The sequence below is a fragment of the Felis catus genome, chromosome C1, assembly GCF_018350175.1.
Source record: "Felis catus isolate Fca126 chromosome C1, F.catus_Fca126_mat1.0, whole genome shotgun sequence".
In the NCBI taxonomy this organism is placed as follows: domain Eukaryota; kingdom Metazoa; phylum Chordata; class Mammalia; order Carnivora; family Felidae; genus Felis; species Felis catus.
In genome coordinates this window covers 157898166-157922970 of record NC_058375.1, presented here as the reverse complement: position 1 = coordinate 157922970, position 24805 = coordinate 157898166, and the positions used below count along the sequence as shown (strand labels likewise).

Sequence of the window (24805 nt, the reverse complement as noted above, 5' to 3'; positions counted from 1 at the left end):
AACTAGGGAGTAGCAGATACTTTCTCACACTCATACGCTATTTATAACCATTTGGCGGAGATCATTGTGACCTCTGCTTGACGATGGTTTCCAAGATTTACATATCACTTTAAGAAGGGAGGTGTCCTGGGTGAAGCTACGACTTGACAAACCCAGTCTTCCTAAAGCCTCAGCAGGCTTGCCCCTCTCCAGTGAGAGATGAATTCATTTTACAATTCAAGTGACTGCTCAATGCCATAGGCACAATCTCTTGGTAATGAATGTTGTTCTATAGCATTGTTTTGGATTTTCTTTTTCTTGTTTTTTTTTCACCTATTTTTCTCCCTTTTCGAGTTACTCATGATTTTTATAGATATATGTCCAACAACGAGCCTTCAGGGGAAGATGAGAACTAGTACACTCAAAGGTATGAGAAAAGATTTGCTCACAGATGAAATATATATTTTTGTGTCAGTTTTCCTCATTAGAGAGGGAAACAAAAATAGAAATTCTGGCCAAGTACTGAGAGCTGAAGAAGATAAATAGTTGTGGAGTTTAGTGTATTTCATCAGATAATTGTAAGCCACAACTTGCTAAGAGTGTGATGAAGAAGTCTCATTTGGTGTCGTTAATTCTATAGGGGGAAGATAAAATATCTAACAATATACTGAGGTTACCCAACTCACTATTTTTAACTTTTGTCTCCACAACCATCTTAAAAGAGCATGAAGACCATCAAGAAGTGTTTTATGAGCCAAATGTTTTACTCTAATGGCCAACCGAGTGGGGTGAGGAGGAGTCCCAGGAGCCAAAGCCAGATGTGACATAGGGTTGGGGCAGACTGTACAAGGACCCAAAGGGGATCTCAAAGACTGTTCAGATTAGAGCCAGCACCTCCCTCCTGAGTTTTATCTCAAATGGGACTGTTTTTCCAAACCCCTTACTTCTGAGGGACTGCGGCTTTGACCCGCTCCACCCCTCTGTGGAGGGTCTCACTGAGCAATGGCCAGGTGCCGGCCACACCCAGGAACATTTGTGGGACTGTGCTGCTGCCAATGCCCAGAGACTGTGGCCAGTTGCCAGCCCACCACTGAAAAAGTTCACAAGATAGTGTAGCAGCAGCATTTCAGGGATTATGGAAAATCACAACACACATCTGGCACCAGGCTTCACCCTTAATGATCTTGTTCTAGCACCAGAGAATGTGGTTGTTCTCCAGGGTCCACTGGGGCCCTGCCTTTGGGGGACCCACACAGCCTCTACCAGGTGTCCTCCCAGCAGGGGAACCGCCTCTCCCTGTGTGGCCTGAAGAACCCCGGACTCCACTCTGCTCCTGAGTATTCGCCCTTCCCACCAGAGCACCGCCAGGTATTGAGCCGCGGAGTTGCAGACTCTGTGCTCCCCCTGTTTATAGTCTTAATGGAATTTAAACCCTCTCCTTTCTCCTTTCTGCCTTTTTAGTTCAGTCCCTGTGGCTGTTTCCACTTTTCCACTTTCTCTCCAGCTGCTTTTGGTGGGGGGGAGGGGGTGCTTTTCCCGTATTCTCCTCCCCATCTCTGTCCTCTCTCCACATGCAAAAGTAGTTCCCTGTCCTCTGAAGCTTCTCTCTCCCCCAGTTCACCTCTCCATGCCACGTACCTGCTGAATTCTGTGGTTCAGGTTGTGCAGATTGTTGTTTTAATCCTCCAATCAGTTTTCTAGGTGTGTAGGATGGTTTAGTGTTGGTCTGGCTGTATTTCATGGATGCGAGACACACAAAAAACTTCCATGGTATTCCGCCTGCATACTCACGTTCTTATAACTTACAGATAATCACGTTTACATTTTCATGTTTTTTCTTTTCGTCTTTTTCGTCTTTTTTACGTGTCTACAAAACGAAATGAAGAATATACTGATTTTGGTAGATGCAAAACGTACAAAACTCACCTAACTGCCTGCCTGGAGAAGAGTCACAGGATAAGGAAAGGGGAACAGAAAAATGCATAGGTTATTGTTCACAGTGTTCTATTGCACTAATATCAGATCATCCTTGCACAAATGTACAGTCAATTTTTTGGATATCATTGACTTATTGGGAAAGGAAAATATGGACTATTAATATATCTTATTACAGGTATCAATCATGGGCATCTTTGACTAGGCAGAATGAGATTGAGAAAGTTCACTTAAAAAAAATATTAAAGCATGGGGTGCCTGGCTAGCTCAGTTGGTTGCGTGTCCGACTTTGGCTCATGTCATGATCTCACAGTTTGCGGCTTTGAGCCCCATGTCAGGCTCTGTGCTGAGAGCTCGGAGCCTGACACCTGCTTCAGATTCTGTGTCTCCCTCTCTCTCTGCCCCTCCCCCACTTGCTCACTCTCTCTCTGTGTCTCCCCTACTTGCTCACTCTCTCTCTCTCTGTCTCTGTCTCTCTGTCTCTCAAAAATAAATAAACATTAAAAAATATATATTCAAGCATGTATTTTTCAGGGCAGAGTCAGCCAGACTCATGGTGCAGTATGATTAAGGAGGATACCTAATCATTAGCTTGGGGCATGTTGGATCTGGGGTGAATATCCACATGCCATCCAGATAGACTGAAATCTCAGACTCAAACTAAACTTTACTCATTTTAGGGCATAATCCCTCACGGGTCAGATCAACTGTTTTCTGGCACTCGTGCTGCCAGAGGAGTCACTGCCCTGCCCTCATATCCAAAACATTTTCTTTCCCACAGGCAGCCTATTTTCCCAGGATTTATGGCACAGGTAATTGCTGGTAGATTCATCACCCTGTAAAGATGGTATTACTACTTCCATTTTACAGATGAAGAAACTGAGGCTAGTGGAATTTAAGTAACCTGCCCAAAGTCACATAGCTGGTAAGTGAATTCAAATCATTATGATTCCAAAGTCCATCTCTCTCTCTCTCTCTCTTTTTTTTTTAAATCTAATTTAGTTAATGTATAGTGTAATAGTGATTTCAGGAATAGAATTTAGTGAGTCATCACTTACATATAACACCCAGTGCTCATCCCAGCAAGTGCCCTCCTTAATGTCCATCACCCACTTAGCCCATCCCCTCACCCAACACCCCGCCAGCCATCCCTCAGTTTGTTCTCTGTATTTAAGGGCCTCTTATGGTTTGTCTCCCTCTCTGTTTTTATCTTATTTTTTGCTTCCCTTCCCCAATGTTCATCTGATTTGTTTCTTAAATTCCACATATGGGTGAAATCAAATGATATCTGTCTTTCTCTGACTTATTTCACTTAGCATAATACACTCTAGTTCCACCCATGTTGTTGCAAATGGCAAGATTTCATTCTTCATGATCGCCGAATAATATTCCATTCCAGATCTATCTTTCTATCTATCCATCTATATCATCTACTTGTAGATGTAGATAGATAGATAGATAGATAGATAGATAGATAGATATCACATCATCTTCTTTATTCATTTATCAGTCAATGGACATTTGGGCTCTTTAAATAGTTTTCCCAGGGCTTTTGCACTTACTGTTCCCCTAGAAATTCATGTACTTGCTCCCTCACCTCAGGTTATTCTTCAAATGTTACCTTCTTCAACCACCTGCTTTAAAATGGCAACACACCTGCTCACCTCACAAACACACATACACATACCCCCATCATATTCTTTTCCATAGCATTTATCACCATCTGCATGTATGTTGCGCTTATTGTTTACTATCTACCTCTCCTTTCCCCCACACCTGAATATAGGATTCTTGAGGGCAGGAATTCTCAACTGTTTTGCTCATTCTTGTATCCCAGAGGTTAGAAGAGTATTTGGCACATAGTAAGCACTCAAAAAGTGCTTCAGTTGAGGCTTTAACTGGAGGACAGCAGGGACCACAGCCCTACCTGTTTTTAAACCATAAACCATAAAGAAAACTCACCTACTGCTAAAACAAAACAGGAATGATTAACTTGGTATTCATCCTGCCCTAGCTGGTCAGGGAGCCAGAGTTGAAGGAACGGAGGAAGATGTTACTAAACCTCGAAGGGGTTCATAACAGGTTGTTGTTCCGTCCTCAGTTTTTGCATCTACAGGATGAGGTGGTTGAACAGAACATCTGCAATATTGTTTACAACTCTAACACTCTATTTTTATTATCTCTCTTCACATCTACATGCCAAACAAAGAAAAAACTTAGGACACTAGGACCAATGAGAAGCTCATTTTCACCCTGTGGGTGTCATCAACAATTTTACCAGAACAAAGGTCACAAAATTCTACTGAGAATCTTCTCCCAGCCAAAGCTACAATCTCACAGCTGTGCTGTCTTTTTGGGTTTGTGTAGAACAAATTTCTTTTTCCTAGGTCCTAATTGGTGCCAAACCCAATATTACATTTGCATTGACTCGGATGTCAACTTGTCCCAGGACTTGTCAAACCAGTTCAGATGGAGGGAATATCTTAGAAACCTTTCTTGTGTTTGCTGCCCTTGATATATTGAAATTTTAACATATACATATAATAACATACAAAATTTGGAGCTAAATCATAAACCATTGTATATGCAGGTTTCAGTAGAGACAAATAGAAGATACTGAATTTTTAAAGAGTTTATGGCAGAAAAACTTTAAATTAAGAAAATTTGATCTTATCATTGATTTGATCTTATTTTCTTCAAACTGAGAAGCACTGGCCCATCACCTGCATTTCAGAGCCTGGGCTGGAAGGTCAGCATAGAGTGGTATAGAGCATAGACTCTAGAGCTATTGGTTGTAGACTTTGGGTGGGTTATTTAACCTCTCTGTGCTTCATTTCTCTTAACTATAAAATGGAGGTAATGATGATAGCACCTAACTCCTATGGTTTTTGAGGAATCCAAATAAGGAGGTACAAAATAGACTCTTCAACTGAGCCAGGTACCCAACAAAGGCTTGACCAGCATTGGCTATTATTACTCATCCCTGGAGGCCACAGTGAGGTGCTCTTAGGAAACGGTTAACTCAGTCAGGGAGAGAGAGAAAAAATAAGAGCATTTGAGAAAAATGTTGGAATTAACAAGAAGGGAGAGGAACAGGTACGGACAGCACAAAGCTGCTGGAGAAGCCACATATGTTTATTTGACTTGGATTTCTGTTAGTTTAAACCTTTAAAAAAAATCATTTATCTGGTGGGTAGAGCCTGAGGTTGTTGACTGTTGAGGCCAGGGTGCAAGGGTCATGTGAGCCCTCAGAGTTTTGAGCAAAAAGGCTATTTCACGTGTTCTTTCAAGTCATCTATCTCCACGCAATTCTGGGGCTGGGTCAGGAATATCAGGGGCCTGCAACGTAAGGACTTTCCAAGAGTAATCTTTCAAATTGAGGGGAAAAGTTTAAAGTTGTTTTTTTTGTTTTTTGGTTTTTTTTGTTTTTTGTTTGGTTTTGGTCTGGTTATGTTTTAAAGTAATTTCTTAAGACCAAGGGCTTATGAGAAGAAATGATGTAGCCAGAATCACAACGCTCTTGCAGGGTGTGGGGGGACGGGGTACCAGTGTCTTGCGCCTCCTTTCAAGGGAATCCACACCTTCCAAAGCCTGTTGAAGCCCTCAGCTGGCTTCCTAAGCCCACTGTGTGTTTGGGGTTATTGTTTTGAGTGTATTCAACCTTTCCTCAGATGTCACTGAACTGTGCTTAGACTGGCCTTCAGGGCATTGACCCGTCAGCAAATAGATAATGTTTTAGAAAAAGCTTGAATTCTGTTCAGTGTTTAGCAATGATGAAAACTGAAGTTGGAAAAGGTTGTAAAACCTTTGACTCTCCACGGTAGTCTGTTGTTTTTCTGGCTTCCTCAAGTCCTCGCTCACAGGTAAGTGACTTCTATTCTTTACAGCATTTGAGGACCATGTTCTGCAAGTCCATTTCCTTCAAGTTTTACTTTGTGGGGTATTGTGTTTCTGATTCACTAAAGGCTATCCTCTTGTCATGCAATAAACAGTACCATAATGCTTGGATAAGAACTTGCAGAATATATTAGTAATTTAATAATATATTATACAATATGGGTGACTCTTGGTTGCTCCCTCATTTATAGCAATGTTACTTTATGCATCAATTGTTTTGAGAGAGAGAGAGAGAGTGTGTGTGTGTGTGGTGCAAATGGATGAATGGATTGAATAATGTGCCCAAAGTAAAAATGCTAGTGAGATTTTTTGTCTTGGGTTTATGAAAGTGCAATTCTGTTTGCACTGATAACCACAAATCCCATCTGGAAAGCTGGTGCTGTTTTAATACAGAACTATGCCAACTTCATCTTTTCTCCAACACCATGCTTATATCCCTCATTCTCCCAGTTTTCAATAATTTAGATACTAAAAAATATGAGCTCTGGATGTATGGCTAGAGGGGGAAACATTGATTTCTAGAAACTAATTTCCATTTTTAGGTTTCTCTAGCCAGTAGAACTCACATGTTGTAGGTGATTTGAACACATCAATCAAATATTATTCATGTTGAAGACTGGGAATAAGGTGTGGTAATTCCAAGTGTTTTGAGGGAAGAATAGTTAACTAGATATATTAGAGACAAATTATAATGACTGTACAAAAAACTCTAATAGTGGTTATTGCTAAGTTTTTAAAGTATTAGCTTATTTATAGGCTCTTGTTTAATAAAGTTTCTTTCTGTGTGCAGCCACAACCCCCGCCTCACCCCCACACCCCTACCCCACCACTCCAGACTTGGCTACCCTCCTCCTGTGCCCTGTAACACTCTGTAATTATCTCTGGAGGCTGCATTTCCCTACCTGGGAGTTACCGTTCACATGCCCTTTCCCCCACTTGATTGTAAGCCCCTTGAATAATTTGTGTGTCTTCCTACTAAGAGTAATGGTGACAAATATTTACTGATGAATGCTTGAAATAGATTATGAAGTAGTGTAGGAAAAAAAAAAATTGCCCAGTCCACGGTTTTAAAAGACACTGAAATTACTAAAAACAAAACAAAACAAAACAAAATGCCTGAGTTCTATTGCAAGAATCAAGTGTTAGAGTTGTGTGTTGCTTTGTGCAGATGGGAGAACTATGCACATAGAAACCAAGACAGACTCGGAGTAACTTTGAAATTAAACTCTCTCTTCTTCTAGAGCAATTCTTTAGTCCTCCATTTAATTTCTTTCCCATGTGCATCAGCTGTGGCCCTTGGGGCTAAAGGGGCCTCATTTTTATCCCGTCTCTGGAGATATCTTCCACATTGTTGACACACACCATTGTGCCACAACCTGCTTATCTGCCAAGCAGTGGTTTTCTATTTGTCTTGCTCCTTAGCATAAATTAATATTTCTCTCCTCCTTTTTTTAATGTTTATTTATTTTTGAGAGAGGAGAGAGAGAATGAGTAAGGCAGGGGCAGAGACAGAGGGAGACACAGAATCTGAAGCAGGCTCCAGGCTCTGAGCTATCAGCCCAGAGCCCAAGGTGGGGCTCAAACTCACAAAACATTAGATCATGACCTGAGCCAAAGTCAGACACTTAACCGACTGAGCCACCCAGGATCCTCTATTTCTTTCCTCCTTTTAATGATCCTTGGGAGAAAACCCAAGGTTTGCTGGGTTTGATAACAACAAAAGTGCTCTACCTGCATTGCAACATGTCAGCAGTGATGGATATTTTAAGGGCTTTAAGAAATCTGAATTGGTGGCCAAGGAAGTGACTTCCAGAGTCAAGAGGAGCAAGAGAAATTCTGCTTTTCTCTCCAGGCAGCTCAGGGAAGGGCAGTGTGTGGTGCTGGCGACTTTGAAAGCTTTTACACAAGGGAAGTCCTGGCAAAAGAAAAAACCAAGGAGAATATTCACAATGTGACGTGGGGTGGGGTGTAGGCCACTCCTGATCCTGGCCTTGTACCCCTCGCTATCCCTCCAGCTCCTCAATGGCTGTTAGGGCATTTAGATCCTCCTCACTGTGTTGGCCTGGATGCGGAAAAACCTCAGCCTCTTCCTTCTGAATTCAGTCTAGATCAACATGCTTCAAAAATAGTATTTGGGTGGGGTGCCTGGGTGGCGCAGTCGGTTAAGCGTCCGACTTCAGCCAGGTCACGATCTCGCGGTCCGTGAGTTCCAGCCCCGCGACAGGCTCTGGGCTGATGGCTCGGAGCCTGGAGCCTGTTTCGATTCTGTGTCTCCCTCTCTCTCTGCCCCTCCCCCGTTCATGCTCTGTCTCTCTCTGTCCCAAAAATAAATAAAAACGTTGAAAAAAAAATAAAAAAAAAATAGTATTTGGGAGAAAATGAAATGGAAAGCAGAACAAATCTCCCCAGAGACAATTGGAAGCTAGAACACTGGTAGAGTAGAGAAGTCGTCTCCTAACGTGACAAGAGCCTGGGCACCAGTGGCTTGGCTGTGTGGCACCACAAGCCTATTTCTTTTGGTCACCTGAGGCCTATCTGCCCAGGAGTGAGATGAACTGTGTGGTTCTTGCCCTGGTAAATGAAGGCACCCACTTCTTGGCCTGGAGGAATTTCTGCTCATCCCAAACAGATTTCCTAGTCCCTCTGGGTGTGGGCTCTCAAGTTCCAAGCCTTATCAGAGTGTCGGCCTTTTCAAAAAGAATAAGTATGATCATATCTCTATCTTGCCTAAAAGTGTATATTTGTTCCACTGCCATTGGGGTAAGGTCCCACATCCTCAATGTTAAAGATGAGGCCCGGAGGAATCCACCAGCCACATCCTTCAGAGACATCCATCCACCTTTCCTCACACTGGCTGGACATTCTTCCACCTTGAACCTATGTGCTGTCTCCTGGGTCTGGGCCTTTTCATGTGCTCTTCCCCGCTAGAATGCTTTTCTCTCTCTTGTTTCCTTGGCTAACTTGTCTTCATCTCCTATGTCCCATACTAAAAATGTGCTGAATTCATACCCCGCACCCCACCTCAGCTCTCTGGACAAGGGCAGGGCCTCTGCCTGATGGTGTAGGAGACACCCATGCTTCCTCTTCTCTCCCATGCTTGTAATTTTTTATGTGGCACCTGTCTTCCCTGCCCCACTATAAGTTTTATGAGAACAGGGCAGGTTGGAGGTCTGGTGCTGCATATGATTTTTAGGTGGGTAAATCAGGTCCTTCATTATTTCTCCCCAGGCATCAGGCTGTCCTGAACTGGCCTCATAATACAGGAGTCAGCAAACATGTTTTCTAGAAGGCTAGAAAGTAAATGTTTTAGGCACTGATGGTGGTTGGGAGGTGGGGGAGATGTGTGTATAGTCTCTGTCACAGCTACTCACTTCTGCCATTGTAGCACAAGAGCAATCAAAGATAAAATGGAAACTAATGGGCATTATTGTGTTCCAATAAAGCTTTATTTATAAAAACAGGCAGTGGGCCTAATGTCCCTATTGTAGTTGTATCTTCAGGCAGGAAGGATTCCAGCTTCTGGGAGAACTATTCTCATCCCTGACCTGTTTCGTTTCGTTTCTTTTTCTTTCTTTCTTTCTTTCTTTCTTTCTTTCTTTCTTTCTTTCTTTCTTTCTTTCTTTCTTTCTTTCTCTTTCTTTCTTTCTCTCTTTCTCTTTCTTTCTCTTTCTTTCTTTCCTTCTTTTTCTTTCTTTCTCTTTCTTTCTTTCTTTCTCTTTCTTTCTTTCTTTCTTTCTTTCCTTCTCTTTCTTTCTCTTTCTTTCTTTCTTTCTTTCTCTTTCTTTCTTTCTCTCTTTCTCTTTCTTTCTTTCTCTTTCTTTCTTTCCTTCTTTCTTTCTTTTTCTTTCTTTCTTTCTTTCTTTCTTTCTTTCTTTCTTTCTCTTTCTTTCTTTCTTTCTTTCTTTCTTTCTTTCTTTCTTTCTTTCCTTCTCTTTCTTTCTCTTTCTTTCTTTCTTTCTTTCTCTTTCTTTCTTTCTCTCTTTCTCTTTCTTTCTTTCTCTTTCTTTCTTTCCTTCTTTCTTTCTTTTTCTTTCTTTCTTTCTTTCTTTCTTTCTTTCTTTCTTTCTTTCTTTCTTTCTCTTTCTTTCTTTCTTTCTTTCTTTCTTTCTTTCTTTCCTTCTCTTTCTTTCTCTTTCTTTCTTTCTTTCTTTCTTTCTTTCTTTCTTTCTTTCCTTCTTTCCTTCTTTCCTTCTTTCCTTCTTTCTCTTCTTATTCAGTTCTCCTGCAGCATCAATAGTCATACTGGTGTCTTGAAGTCACACTTAGCAACCTTGGTGTAATGGCCCATGGTGGGCACTGACACTTTGTACTCTTTGGATTTTTTAATTTGTTCCTGACATGGCTATAGAACTCTATCTCCTCCAGTTTTGACAACCTCAAGCCCCCCATGGCACTGCTTACTTATCCCTCTTTCTGAGGTCTGTCGATGTGCTAGGTTCTCTCAGGGAATTCATTCAGGAGTTGGTCTCTGTCTCCTCTCTCTCCTCCCCAACAGTGTCTTCCAGAATATTGTTGCTAGTGTTCTTTTTTTTCCTTTTTTTGTTTTTAATTTTTTAAAATGTTTTTATTTATTTTTGAGAGAGAGAGAGACAGAGCACAAGTGGCAGGGGAGGGGGGACAGAGAAGGAGAGAGACACAGAATCCAAAGCAGGCTTCAGGCTCTGCGCTGTCAGCACAGAGCCTGATGTAGGGCTTGAACACACGAGTCATGAGATCATGACCTGAGCTAAAGTCGGACACCCGACTGAGCCACCCAGGTGCCCCATTGCTAGTGTTCTAACATACAAATATCTGTGATGTATCTACCAATAAAGGTCAGGAGACTGTCCTCTGTGTTGATAAGATTATACATTTTATCAAAGAAAAGAAAACTTCAACCTTGGATAGTTATACAGAAGCACAGATTGTCTGCACATAGACCACATGCCATTTAGCAGAGAGGGACAGTGGTGTTGGCATGGACAATTAAAAATCTTGGGATTTTCACAATTAGGTAATCAAGGTCTGCCAGGCAGTGCTTAGAAATCTTGATTTCCAACTTTTAATTCCTAGATTTTCTAAGTTTATTGGAAGACCATATTTCTGGAGGACTTGAAAATTCTCAAAATGTTTCCAAAGAGATTTTTTTGGAGATTAAAGTAATTTACTTTATGAAAATACAGAGTAAAAATGAAATAGCATGCATGGTACCTTATTTTTAATTCTGAGTTCTTTTGTGTTAAAGTAAAATTTTGTTATTGTAAGTTAAGATACCTTAATTAAAACTTCCTGCATCATATTATACCCAAGAACCCTTCACATGCTTCAGGAAGCTCAAGACCAAATTTCTAATTTAGGTGTTGTAGGTAACAGCTGAGGGAATAGAATTAGATAATATTACATCTGCTTATATTAGTGGGGAGAAATAATGTGACAAAACACCATAGTCTTCTTAAATCATGGAATGTACCAGGTGAGGAGGAAGACACATTCTCGTGACCCTGTGAAACAAACTTGTTTATCACTGAAAACTAGATTCCCACTGTGTTGCTAGGGTTCCAGAAACTGGCCAAGATATTCTCCATTATCTGCTATGCCTCCCAGGATCTTATCTAATAAAAAGGGAACTAACCAGTAGGAAAAAACATGGTCTAATGATACCAGGGTTTCATTCTACATTTATAATGATACGAGACAATTCATCTAACATCTCATTGTGGAAACAGTGCCTTTCCTGGAAAATATCACAAGCAAGGCTTTTGTTTACTCATTCTAGTAATTTTGGTATCTCATTGCACTTTCCCAAACTTAGCATTATAAAAATGCCATTCTCTTTGTGAGTGTATGCAAGTAATAAACTGTTTCAACACAATGGCCTTCAAAAGTCATCACTGCCACTCCTGAACTGGGCAGAAATAAGGCAACTAGCTTCCATTTCTGATTGAGCAAACCAACCAAAGACCCAAGAAGCAGTAGCTCTAGTATGCAAGGACAGGAAAAGATGGATGTTCCAGCTAAAGTAAACGAGCTAATTCTTCCTTTACTGGCCTTCAAAAATATCGATTAATTTTTTACTCAGGTGTGTTTGACATACAACATTGCATAAGTTGAAGGTGTACAACTGGTTGCTTTGATACATTTGTATACGTCTATATGATTACCACCATAGCTTTAGTGAACACCTCCATCATGTCACATAATTATCATTTCTTTTTTATGGTGAGAGCACTTAAGATACAGCCTCTTAACAATTCCAAAATATACAATATAGTATTGTTAACTATAATCACTATGTTGTGCATTAGATCTCCAGAACTTTCTCATCTTCCAGCTGCAAGCTTGTACCCTTAAACATCTTCCCAATTCCTCCACCTCTCAGCCTCTAGTAACCACCATTCTACTCTTTATTTCTACGTGTTTAGCTTTTTTAAATTCCACATATAGGCAATGTCATACAATATTTGTGTTTCTCTGTCTGGCTTATCTCATTGAACATAATGCCCTCAAGGTCCATCCATGTTGTCACAAATGATAGAATTCCCTTCTTTCATATGGTTAAATAATATTCCATTGTATGTACATGTATATATACATAGTTTTTTAATATGCTGTGTATGTGTGTGTATACATATATATATGTATATACTACATCTTTTTTTTCCCATTTCTCCATTGATGGGCATTTAGGTTATTTCTATATCTTGGCTATTGTGAATAATGCTGCAATAAACACAAGAATATGGATATCGCTTCAATATCCTATTTTAAATTCCTTTGTGTATATACTCAGAAACGGGATTTCTGGATCATTCGATAGTCGTTATTTTTAATTTCTTAAGGAACCTCCATACTGATTTCCATAGTGGCTAAACCAGTTTGCATTCCTCTCTACAGTGCACATGGGTTCCCTTTTCTCCAAATCACCACCGACACTTGTTCTTTCTTGTCTTCTTGTGATAGCCATTCTAACAGATGTGAGGTGCTATGTCATTATGGTTTTGATTTGCATTTCCCTGATGATGAGTGATGTTGAGTATCTTTTCATGTACCTGTTGACCATTTGTATGTCTTTTTTAGAAAAACGTCTATTTAGTTTCTCTGCCCTCGGTTTCTCTGCCTCTTTGATTTATTCAGGACTTCAAAGGATTGAATGAATAATGTCCATCTGCACTGGTGAGAGTAATCTACAGATTCAAATGCTAATCTCTTCTGGAAACACCACCAATGACATATCCAAAAATAATGCTTTGCCAGCTATCTGGCATCCCTTAGGCCCCTCAAATTGATACATAAAATTAACCATACCACCAATCTCAGACAAAGTCACTCTGAAACCAGGATAAAAATGAAACAAAGCAAGACCAGTCTATAATTTTGCTCATGCACAGGCAAAAATAAAGTCATTGTGCAAAAATACCAAACATCCCTGTCTCTTGCTATATAAGTGACTATTTCTTTACCCAATCATGAAATTGCTCTGGCTTTCTGACAACATTCAATCTAGAGCAGATGCCTACTTTCTTGAATCCTCTCCCAAATCACCTAATTGAAGCCCACTTCCTATGATAGGTTCATCCTAAAACCCTCTTACTGAGACACCCTGTGGTCCCTACCATGTGTTCTCCCTCACTGCAATGAATAATAAATTCAGATTGTTCAACTACAGTTGTGTTCTCAGTGGTCTTCTGCTACAGGGAGGAAATCCATGCTATGTGTGAATTTTTGTGTTTGAAAACATTACTCTTTAATAGTAAATTAGAGATCACAAAAATCATTGCATTCAGAAAGAAGCAAAATGCAAACAAACCTAATATGAAAACAAATGCACGGAATTGGTGGAGGAACAGAGACGGGAAATGAAAAGAGTAGGTTGGTTGACCAGCATTCTCTTCCTTAATAGAGGGTGCCTTACTACAAGTGACCCCAGAGGGAGGGTGGGAAGTAGGGCAAGGGAGAGAGTCTCTAGGCTTGAAGGCCAAAAGGAACTTTAGCTGTCTTCTCCCTTTGGACCAGCTGATGTACAGACTCAGTTTCATATCATTTTCATACTGGTCCCGCAAGGTACATCTTATCACCATCACCATCACTGACTTGAATGATGGAGAATTCAGAGCCTGGAGAGAGGTTAAAAAATGTTTTCAACAACATAGAGTGAGACCACAGGATCAGTGAGACTCTGAAGTTCACAGGCAAGACACTACACCACTGGGGTCTAAATGCTGTCAAATATTTGCACACCAGTGGAAAGAAACCTTTTTTATTTTATTTTTTTTTCAACGTTTATTTATTTTTGGGACAGAGAGAGACAGAGCATGAATGGGTGAGGGGCAGAGAGAGAGGGAGACACAGAATCGGAAATGGGCTCCAGGCTCTGAGCCATCAGCCCAGAGCCTGACACGGGGCTCGAACTCATGGACCTCGAGATCGTGACCTGGCTGAAGTCGGATGCTTAACTGACTGCGCCACCCAGGCGCCCCAAGAAACCTTTTTAAATGAAGAGCTAAGCCAGGAAAAAAATAATTGAAGACTGATTTTTTAAAGTCTTATTTTAAAATTAGGAGACTCAGTATTATAAATATTGTAAAGATTTATTTTCTCATTATCAAAGAATTTCTTTGCTTTCTGAAAAACAAATTTTTGTTAAAATTTCAAAAATGATATAACCAGAGAACATTGCATTCTCTGCATTGAGAATATATTCTGAAAATACTGAGCAAATTTTGTTGTTGAATAAAAGAATTTTGAATCTGCTTCATGTAGTTTTTTTTATCTTTACTGACCTCATAAACTATTTAATTAAATAATATTTCTCACTCTATTTCTTAATGTTGAATTTATCTTTAAAGTTTATTTTTTAAAATCACGTTGATAGGTACCATTACACTGATAGTACCTTTGATATGATGTCATGAGAAGGGTACTTTACCTCTGTGGTTTTCCTCCCTAAAATACACAACCCATATCTAATCCTGAGAAAAATATCAGATAAGTCCCACTTTAGGAGACAGCCTGCAAAATAACGGTTCAATACTCCTCAAAACTGTCAAGGTCTTCAAAAACAAGGAAAGTACAAGAAGTTGTGAGAGCCAAGAGGAGCTTAAGGAGAGATAATGAATCAACATAATGTCTTCCCTCTACATCTTCACAATACTTTGCACTGTTAATCTTTGCCAGTATCTCATTTAAAGGGTTTAGTGTTCATTGCCAATCATTACCCAAAATCTATTCATTGGAGTTGCAGATAATGATTTCTCTAGTTTTATAGTATTTTACAAATCAGTAATGGATATTGATTTTTGTTGAATACTTTTTCTGCATCTATCAAAATGATTAAGTTTTTTCACATTGAACAATCATTGCATTCCTGGAATCAACATTGTTCATTATATTTTTTTCATGAACTGCTGAATTATACTTAACATATTTAACAATTTTAAATCTATTTTCAAAATCAATTATAATTCTATTTTTCTTATATCATTCTTGTTTGTTTTGATGTCAAGTTTACACTTGTTTTGTAAAATGAGTGGGTAGCTGTTCCTCTGGTCCATGCCAGACTCATCATATCCTCGATCTAGGAGTTGCATTTACAAAGAAGCACTGAAGGCTACCCACCAGTATTTAGGTGTAGTTGGTTCAGTACAGTGACCCAAGAATGTCACCTGTTGGTTGTGTAGTGCCAGTGGTTTTTATTTTTACTCATGAAAGAAAGAAAGAAAGAAAGAAAGAAAGAAAGAAAGAAAGAAGGAAGAAAAGGGAGGGAGGGAGAGAGGGAGGAAAAATGAGCAGAAAGAACAAATAAATAAAAAGCAACTATCCATTCATCAGATAGAGAAAGCCATAATCAATGGTTTGGCTTTATCTTTCCTAATAATTAGGCTCTTTCATGGAGTTATTAACCAATTAAAAATATGATTTTTAGTGAAGATTTAGATTGTTAGTGAAGGTTATTTCTTGTACCAAATTGTTCTTTCATTTGGCTATTTTGTTTAAGAAGAGAAAAAAATAATTGCAATGATTATTTTGTTTTATAGGGCTATTGGCTGCAGATTGCAATTACCATGTCTGACTCAGTAATTCTTCGCAGTGTGAAGAAATTTGGAGAAGAGAATTATGGTTTTGAGTCAGACAGATTATGTAAGTGGCCCTTTTCTCTTACTGTCTCTTATATAAAAAGAGGTTAGAACAAAAGTAGACAAGCTAGTGAAGTTTCAAGGGGCAGAGAAAAATCAACAATATGTAGAACCATTACGGGATGCATTTCTTACCCACAAATCGGTAGTTCTCTCCAGAATCCGTGTTATGGAATGTCTGAAAGTGCTAAGTAAAAATGCACAAAGTGTGGGTAAATGAAAGTATCTCCTCTACAAATATCTCTTTTTTAGTAGAGTAGGGTTCCAGCATTGGTTATTATTATTGCCTTTATTCAGCTATTATAATTGATTATAGTAGTAATAATTTAGTGAGAAACTATACTAAGACAGTGCTGGTTAGAATGAGACAATGGGAAAGAGGACCTGTAGCACTAGCACCTAACATCTAGTGAGCGCAGGTGGTTCCAAGCATTTATTATTTTTTTTTAAACGAATTCTATAATTTTACATCTTGCAGAAGAAGAAAATTAGACTTGAATAAATTTTTTTAAACTTGGCAAAGATCACATGACTGATAATTGATGGAACCATCGTTCTAATCTAGTTCTATCTGATTCCCAGACCCAAGATGTTGATCTCTATCTATACTATAATGCCTCTTTACTCTTACTTACATTAATTAAAATGTCAAGGAATCAGGATGTGCTGTCCCATGGTGGTAGTTGACCTTAGCACCCTGAACTCCTTTCCCTTTGCTTCCCTACACCCATGACCCTGCACCCCCACTTTCACTTCCTACCCTCCATCTGCTCTGACCTAAGCTGAGGAAAATTATATCCAGCTCAATCCTGTGGTTTCTACTGGCATGGGAGTGTCAACATCATCTTATTGTCTAGTTAATTTGTAGTCTTAATTTTAAATAGATAAATTCTGATGTTTCCAAGGAACCAAACAATAAATATCCATTTTACTTGGTAGTTCAAAAAAATTAGATTTTCTTCAGCCAATTTAAAAATGTTGGTCTCGGGCTGCTAGCATGGCTCAGTGGTCTGAGGGTTGGTCTCAGGGTTAAGGGTCTGACTCTTGATCTCAGCTCAGGTCGTGGTCTCACAGTTCATGAAATCAAGCCCCATGTCAGGCTCCATGTTGACAATGTGGAGCCTGCATGGAATTCTCTCTCTCTCCCTCTCTCTCTGTCCCTCCCCGAATTGTGCATGCTCACACATAGTCTCTCTCTCAAAATAAACAAATAAACTTAAAAAATGTTGGTCTCCAGTTGATGCTCAGAAAATACCAATATCTCATACCTTGTAGAAATATCTAAAAATGTAGTCAAGCCAGTAGTCCTGAACCTGAAAGGGTATCTTGTGTAATATGAGAGACACAGAGAGAGAGAATTTAAAAAAAAGAAAGAAAGAAAGAAAAAAAAAGCAAATAGTCATTTTGCAATGTTCCATGAATGAAATTAATTTATGGGAATGTTTCCCCAGAGAAAAATTATTAATGACTGTGTTTCATTGTGTCATTATTATTAACTGCTTTGTGCATTGTTTTTATCCTGACAGATAACAATGATAAGAATTCAAGGTAAGTGACTGTTTCAACAATGCATCATCTTTTCTAGATTAACTCCCTAATATTCTTTTTAAAGGTACAAAGAGAGATAATATTTTCATGCACATTGTACTTCCTATAAAATGGTATAGGTGATCCATTCTTTTTCTCTTTAAATCATTGCTGTAATTTGAAAAAACAAACAAACAAACAAACAAACAAACAAAAAACATTGCTGTAATTTGATTTCAGAAACCGTTTGGAAGATCCCTTCTGGATTAGGTCCAAATCTCCCCTGTGCACCCAGCAACATCATAGAATTTCTAACCTAAATGGGCAGAGGTGAAGTTGGACAAGTAATATTTCATGAGCACAGGGGAGGTCCCTTAACCCCAAATTCTTTCCACAGGCAAATAGTAGAACCCTAAAATTTAATTGTTAGATATTTCTCTTTAGTTTAAAAGTTTAAATTCTCATATAAAGCAAATGTCAGCTAATCATACATTGGCATGAGAATAGGATTAGATAGAGTCTAACTTAGAAGACAGAAGGGAGGTGCTAGGCAAGTTCCTGAAAAAGAAGTGGTAGTAAGGCAGAGGTTGAAGCTCTTTAAGAAATTTTAAGTAATTCACAGCAGAGAGGGGTGGTGGATGTGGTAACAGCAGTTTTGGACTAGGAGTAGTAAGGTCAGCCTGGGCCTAGAGGAACCACAATTGCCTCACAGGAGGGAAAAAAGATGAAAATGGGTGTGGGTACAGATGAACAGCAAAGAGAGAATCAACAGGAAGGTTGAGTGAGTTCTTTGGTTTTTAGAGGAGATGAACATTTTCTGTTAGATGTGGTAATGTAGAATGAGAAGATCACAGTGAAAGTCTGAGAAAGCTGTGGAGGGAAATGGAACAGTCTATTATAGACAGATGAAGTACAGTGTTATGGATTGAGTTAAGGATGGAGACCATACTCATTCATTCATTCATTCACTCATTTCATAAATGTTAATTAAATGCATACCAGGTGTCAGACACTATTACAGGTACTGAGGATATAGAAAAGAACAAACTGGGCAAAAATCTCTGTCCTTGAGGAGCTTACATTTTAGTGAGGATGACATGATAAGCACCATAAATAAATATAATACATAGCATGGTAGTGATAATCTATCACTGTCTTTCTAAGAAAAAAAAGAAGCAAACATGGAATGGAGATATGAAGTGATGTGGAGACAAATTTGAAATTTTAAAGGCTTTGGCCAGGGAGGGTCCCATTGAGAAGGTGACTTTTGAGGGAAAATCTGAAGGAGGTGAGGGGGTTGGCCATGCAAGTATCTGAAGAAAGAACATTCTGTCAGGAGGAAACAACAAGTCCAAATGGTCAGAAATGAGAATAAATTTGGCATGAACAAAGGTCAGCAAAGAGGCCAGGTTGCTCAGGTGGAGAGAATTGGAGTGTAGTAGGAAGAGACAAGGTCAGAGAGCCAATTGGCCAGACCGTGGAGGGCCTTGGACTTTTCAGCAAAGACTTGGGATTCTACTGTGAGCTGGAGGGGAATGTCAGGGCAGCTGACTGCTAGGCATGGCATGTGTTGGCATCAGTTTACACAGTGAAGAGGTGGTCTTGAACCTCTTCAGGCCCCACAGCCTGGCTTCAGGTGGAGAGGGGCAAACAGTGGATGGATGCAGAGATGAGGGCGTTTCCAAAGATGGAGGTGGGGAAAAGGATTGAGGATGATGGTAAGAGTGTGGTCCAAATGGCTGGCAGTGGGAGCTGGGATGCATAGGGAAGGAAGCACAATCTTGATAGGTTTTTAGCAATTGAAAATTAATGAGGGTTTAAGGAACTGCAGATCACAACTGAGATGACAGAATGGTGTAGAAGGAGAAAGGAAGTGACAAAACAGGATGCATTGCCAGTCCCAGAGTGTCAAGGGAATAGTTTCTGTTGAAAGAAAGGTCCAGAGTGTATCCATGAGGGATGACTCAGGTGAAGTAGAGATCCCTGGAGTCGAGAAGGTCAAATATGGGTTAGATATAACATTATGAGAAGTGAAATGAGTAAGAAATACTAAGGAAATATGATTTTATGGGATGTATAGGAGTTTTTAAAAACTTTTCCATCATATAGGTACTATTTAATGTAGTTTTAAAATTTTTAAGTGCTAGAAGGAAGCTTTAAAGCAGCTAATCCAACCACCTCCACTTACCCACAAGGAAATGTGATAGAAACAGGCTGAGGGTCAAGGATGAAATCCAATAGTTATTGCTAATATAAACTGGGAGTATAGAGACTTTTCATTTTCTCTCAATATCTCTCAGAAAAACCTCACTGACTTTCTGCTCAACATGAAATAGAGCTATACCAAAATCTCTAGAAGAGGTAAATCTAAAAAATAAAAGTTTGTTTTTAGGATGCCCGGTTTGGCAAGAATTTCTCAGTCAGTGGGGACTTTATTTCTTACTAAAGGATGACTCATAAAATCACCACCTATGGAGAATTTCTCTTTGTTTTGGAAAGGATGGTCTATAAATCCATATGTTTCTCTCCTCAGGTTACAAGATGAGAACAAAGGTGACAGCACTCAAGTTAGCTTCTTTCAATTGGTAATAAAATTGTGCTGATTTTTGACATAAATTTTGCAATGGAAAATTGTTCAGATCATGGAGGAGTGTTAAATCTTCAGTCATTGGCAGGTTTTTAAGTACAGTGTTCACGTTTTCAGTCATAAACGTTGTCCATGGGATAACATGCTGAATGGCAATTAGAAATATATTGCTAATTAAACACATAAATCCTATCTGGTAGATCAGAAAAGTGTCCTGGAAAATAACCATTAAGCCCATAATTATTATTTTAGTAAGGAAAATTATCACAGTAACTATATTATGTATACTTACTCTTATGACATATCTATATAAATTCCATAGTGTAGGTATTTACCCCAAGTTTTCACAAGGTAGAGACATTTCTAGGCAAAAATAGGCACTCTTCTTTGTCAGTGTCAGTTCGGGGAGCCAATTTATGCTACTGGTGAATGCCCCGCACAATATTTCTACATGGCAATCTCATCAATGCCATTGATCACTTCCCACTTATGTTGTGAATCAATACCTAAGAACTGAAGTCAGTTCTGGAGGTAAAGAGAATGAATTCAGAGGCTAGGAAAGAAATAACAAACTAAAAATGTAAGAGTCTACTGTCTTAGATAATTGATATACCACTTATTTTTATATAGTTAGTGAAAACTCTATAAAATTTGGTGCTGAATACTATTTATCAGAATCTAGTAACTAAAATTAAATAGTCCTCCTACTTCTCCTGCTTTTCACCCATAGATGATCTCTGAATCCTTTGTTTTTCAAGTTTCGATTTTCTTCAACGACTGACATTTGGCTGATGTTTGTGGGAAGTGTATGTGCATTTCTCCATGGACTATCCCATCCAGTCCTGCTCCTCATTTTTGGCACAATGACAGATATTTTTATTGACTATGACACTGAATTACAAGAACTCAAGATCCCTGGAAAAGCATGTGTAAACAACACCATAGTATGGATCAACAGCTCCCTTAACCAGAATATGACAAATGGAACGCGTTGTGGGTAGGCTATTTTTTATGTTTAACCTTTTTTGTTTATATGTTGAATTATAATTCAAAATGTGTAAGTGGGATTTTATTAGCTGAACTGGATTGATATCCAACATAGAACAAACAGAAACATAAATTCAACCCGTATTTCTACAAATTACTCCCTCCTAAGGTTCTTCCTATCTTACCAGGTTTTTAAATTCTAACAAAAAAATAGAACTGGAAATTGCCTATTAAATGTGACACCCAAATTTAACCACTTGGTAGACTATAGGCTTGAGGATGAACACTACCAATATACTTGGGAAGTGAGCTATGAATTTTATTTGAGTCTTTGTCATGTCTCACGTCTCATTTTCAAGACTTTTGTTAGTCACTTAACTACTTTCCATTTCTTAGCTTCTGTGACTGTGGCTAATGTTCCATTTGATCCTCAGCCTTCTTTTTATAATGGGAAATTCATTGTTGTGCTACAGGACTTGGAGTAGGGGCCCCTGGTCTCAGTAGTTGAGTTTCTATGCAAGAATTGTGTGATGCTGCAGCAAACAGAAGGGAGCCACGCAGAATTAGCCAGAACTCACCTTGCTGCTACTGTTCATTTTGTGATTAGCCCGAAATCAGTGAGTCCATAGTGTTCAGTGTTGACTCACTATCATAGCATGGACTTTGCAGTGAGCCTCACACTGCTTCAGGGCCAGAACAAGCTCATTTGCATGTATGAAGGCACACACTCAGGTTCAAGAGCCAAGGGCAGGGCACATCTTGCCTTGGAAGACACTTGGAGGGGCTCCCTCGAACAAAATTACATTTTTACCTTCATCTAAAATTTTTTCTACATGTTCGATTTGTTTTTTTAATGTTTGTTTATTTATTTTGAGAGAGAAAAAGAGAGAGAGAGGAGGGGAAGACAGAGAGAATCCCAAGCAGGTTCCACGCTGTCTGTGCTGAGCCCACACAGGACTCCATCTCAACGAACTGAACCTGAGCCTAAATCAAGAGTTGGATGCTTAACCAACTGAACCCCACCTAGGCACCCCTACATGTTTGATTTAGATTATGAACTAATCCTCCTACATCACTGATACTCTTCCATAATATTATCTACTGTTAGGGTCTTTCATTCACTCGTTCATTCAATCAAAATTTTTTGAACACCGGGGCGCCTGGGTGGCGCAGTCGGTTAAGCGTCCGACTTCAGCCAGGTCACGATCTTGCGGTGTGTGAGTTCGAGCCCCGTGTCAGGCTCTGGGCTGATGGCTCGGAGCCTGGAGCCTGTTTCCAATTCTGTGTCTCCCTCTCTCTCTGCCCCTCCCCCATTCATGCTCTGTCTCTCTCTGTCCCAAGAATAAAAAAAAAAAAAAAAAAAACGTTAAAAAAAATTTTTTTTTGAACACCAACTACCTATCAGGAACTTTGTAAACCTCAAGGATACAGTGGTTATCTTGAGTCATGGGCCTTATCTTCATGGCATTTAGGTCTAGTTAGTAAAATCATCATTAAATCAAAGATGATTGAAATAAATAGGTAGTAACAACTGGTTAGTGCCTGACAGAAAAATATAGGACAACATACAATGTGCAGAATTACCTTTTAAAAAATAATAAGCCTACTCATGAGAAATAAATTTCCTAAAGCCTAAATATATGTTTTTCTTCTAAATTTGGAACAGTTTGCATAAAAGAGTTGCTGTTGTCAATGACAATCTTTTAAAAGTCTTTCATTTATGTTGGAGGACAAAAATGAATTGAGTAGTATGACTACAAAATGTAATGTTAATTGCCTCCCTCTTCGGAAAAAATGCATTCAGACTTATAATATGATGTACATTGACCCAAATCATTAACACTCATGAAGGTAAAATTTTCTAGGGAAAATTCCTGAAGGCATATCTCTTCATGCCTTAATATTTGGAAATAAATGTTAGAAGGGCTAAAATTTGAGACTTATCCGCAATGCCAAGTGCTTATAAATATTTACTAGATGATTTAAAGAATGAATCTACCTTTAACGTCTGCATCACCAACATTCATTAGAAAAGAATTTCCTATGGCTATCCCTTAGTCATACTTTATTCATTCTTACTGGATTATATACTCAAAGGTGAGCACATTGTGCAGAGCAAATGGGGCTTTCAGAAGTTCATTGGCTTCTGCTGAATTCATGTGATGCAAAACATTAAATGGATATTTGTCCTTTTTAAAAATTTCATATGGGTATCTGAACTTGTGTAGATCCCAACCCTTCTCAGGCCTTTTCTTTACTCCTTTGATGAGTTGAATACTTTTTAATTGTGAGTGACTATGGTCACTGATGGGACTACTGTTTATTCTTCTGAGTAAATGTTTGTTTAGCTTTGGCGTTAGTTAAGATCAATGTGAAAATGGACTTGGGTGGGGCAGAAGACAAGGGTGAGGACATTTTCTTACTGTAAGTAGTTAACGTGTCTCCAAAATTACCCAACTCTTTTGCAACTTTCCTTCTTGGAAAAAGCACATCGTTAAAGTAAAATTTCTCTACCTATTATAATAGGTGTACAGGTCTTGGACAGGGTTGCTCCATGATCTTATCAACATAAGCATGCATGTTTATTGGTAGAAGCTTCTTTTACTCTTTCATTTCACTGGTTGGTTTCTACATATGAATTGTAATTCATTGGGTGGAATTTTTAGGCAAAGCCTTCCAAACAGCTCTCAGTGAATAATGCTGAAAAGTATTATGGAACATCAAGCTTCCTTAACAGCTTATCAGAATTTATTTGCTCAGAATAGTCAAATAATATGGCAAAAGAATGAAGCATGATGAATGAAGGGAAATCCAAGTAGTCCAAATACCACGTTGCAGCTTATTTTTATTTTCTTTTATCCAATTAAAGTGTAAAAATTCAAACAAAAGCCACAAAGCCCCAAAGTTTTATTGTGGAAGTGACATACCATAATTTCTGCCATTTTCTTTCTTTTTTTAAAGTTTATTTTTACTTTTGAGAGAGAGAGAGAGAGAGAGACTAGAGGAGGAACAGAGAGAGAGGGAGAGAGAGAATCCCAAGCAGGCTCTGCGTTGTCAGTGGCAGAGACCAACACAGGACTCGAATTTATGAATCATGAGATCATGACCTGAGGCAAAATCAAGAGATGCTTAACCCACTGAGCCACCCAGGTGTCCATTTCTGCCATTTTCTAGTGGTCACACGACCAACCCTGGTACAATTTGAAAAGGAACTATGCAGCAGTGTGGAAACCAAGAGACAAGAATGATCAAGAATGATTAGGGGCTCTGTAGAGGCTGACTACCACAGCCATTGGGAAATATGATTCTTTATTTCCCCCACATATGAATGCGTCAAAGTAGAAATCAGCCTGTACCTTCTCTTGGATTTTGGTCTGTTTTCTTAGCAATGTACATTTAGTGTATGCATTCAAACACTGTGTTGAATTTAAACACTGTAAAACCATACAGTTTTTAAAACAGCTTTATTGAGATACATTCACATACCATAAAATTTACCAATTTAAAATGTATAATTCAATGGCTTTCTGTATTTTACAGTTGTGCACCTATCACTACAATCAATTTTAGAATATTTTTAAAAATGTCTATTTATTTTGAGAGAGAGAATGAGAGTGGGCAAGGAGCAGAGAGAGAGAGAGAGAGACAGAGAGAGAGAGAGAAAATCCCAAACAGGTTCCAAGCTGTCAGTGCAGAGCCCAACACAGGGCTTGATCCCACAACCGTGAGATCACAATCTGAGCCAAAATCAAGAGTCAGATGCTTAACTGACTGAGTCACC

The 24805-nt window shown here is 39.0% G+C and overlaps 1 protein-coding gene across 4 annotated transcripts in view; it reads left to right on the top strand.

Annotated features, from left to right (window-relative positions):
• Positions 1–5668: 5668 nt before the first annotated feature.
• The window catches only part of ABCB11 (ATP binding cassette subfamily B member 11), a 91102-nt gene continuing 71965 nt past the window's right edge, over positions 5669–24805 (top strand). The window contains 5 exon segments of one of the 4 annotated variants that reach the window (NM_001287551.1): positions 5720–5777; positions 15825–15927; positions 17450–17471; positions 19984–20035; positions 20796–21034. In NM_001287551.1, the coding sequence (NP_001274480.1) occupies positions 15852–15927; positions 17450–17471; positions 19984–20035; positions 20796–21034 (389 nt within the window). In that variant the 5' untranslated portion in view covers positions 5720–5777; positions 15825–15851. 4 annotated transcript variants of the gene reach the window in all.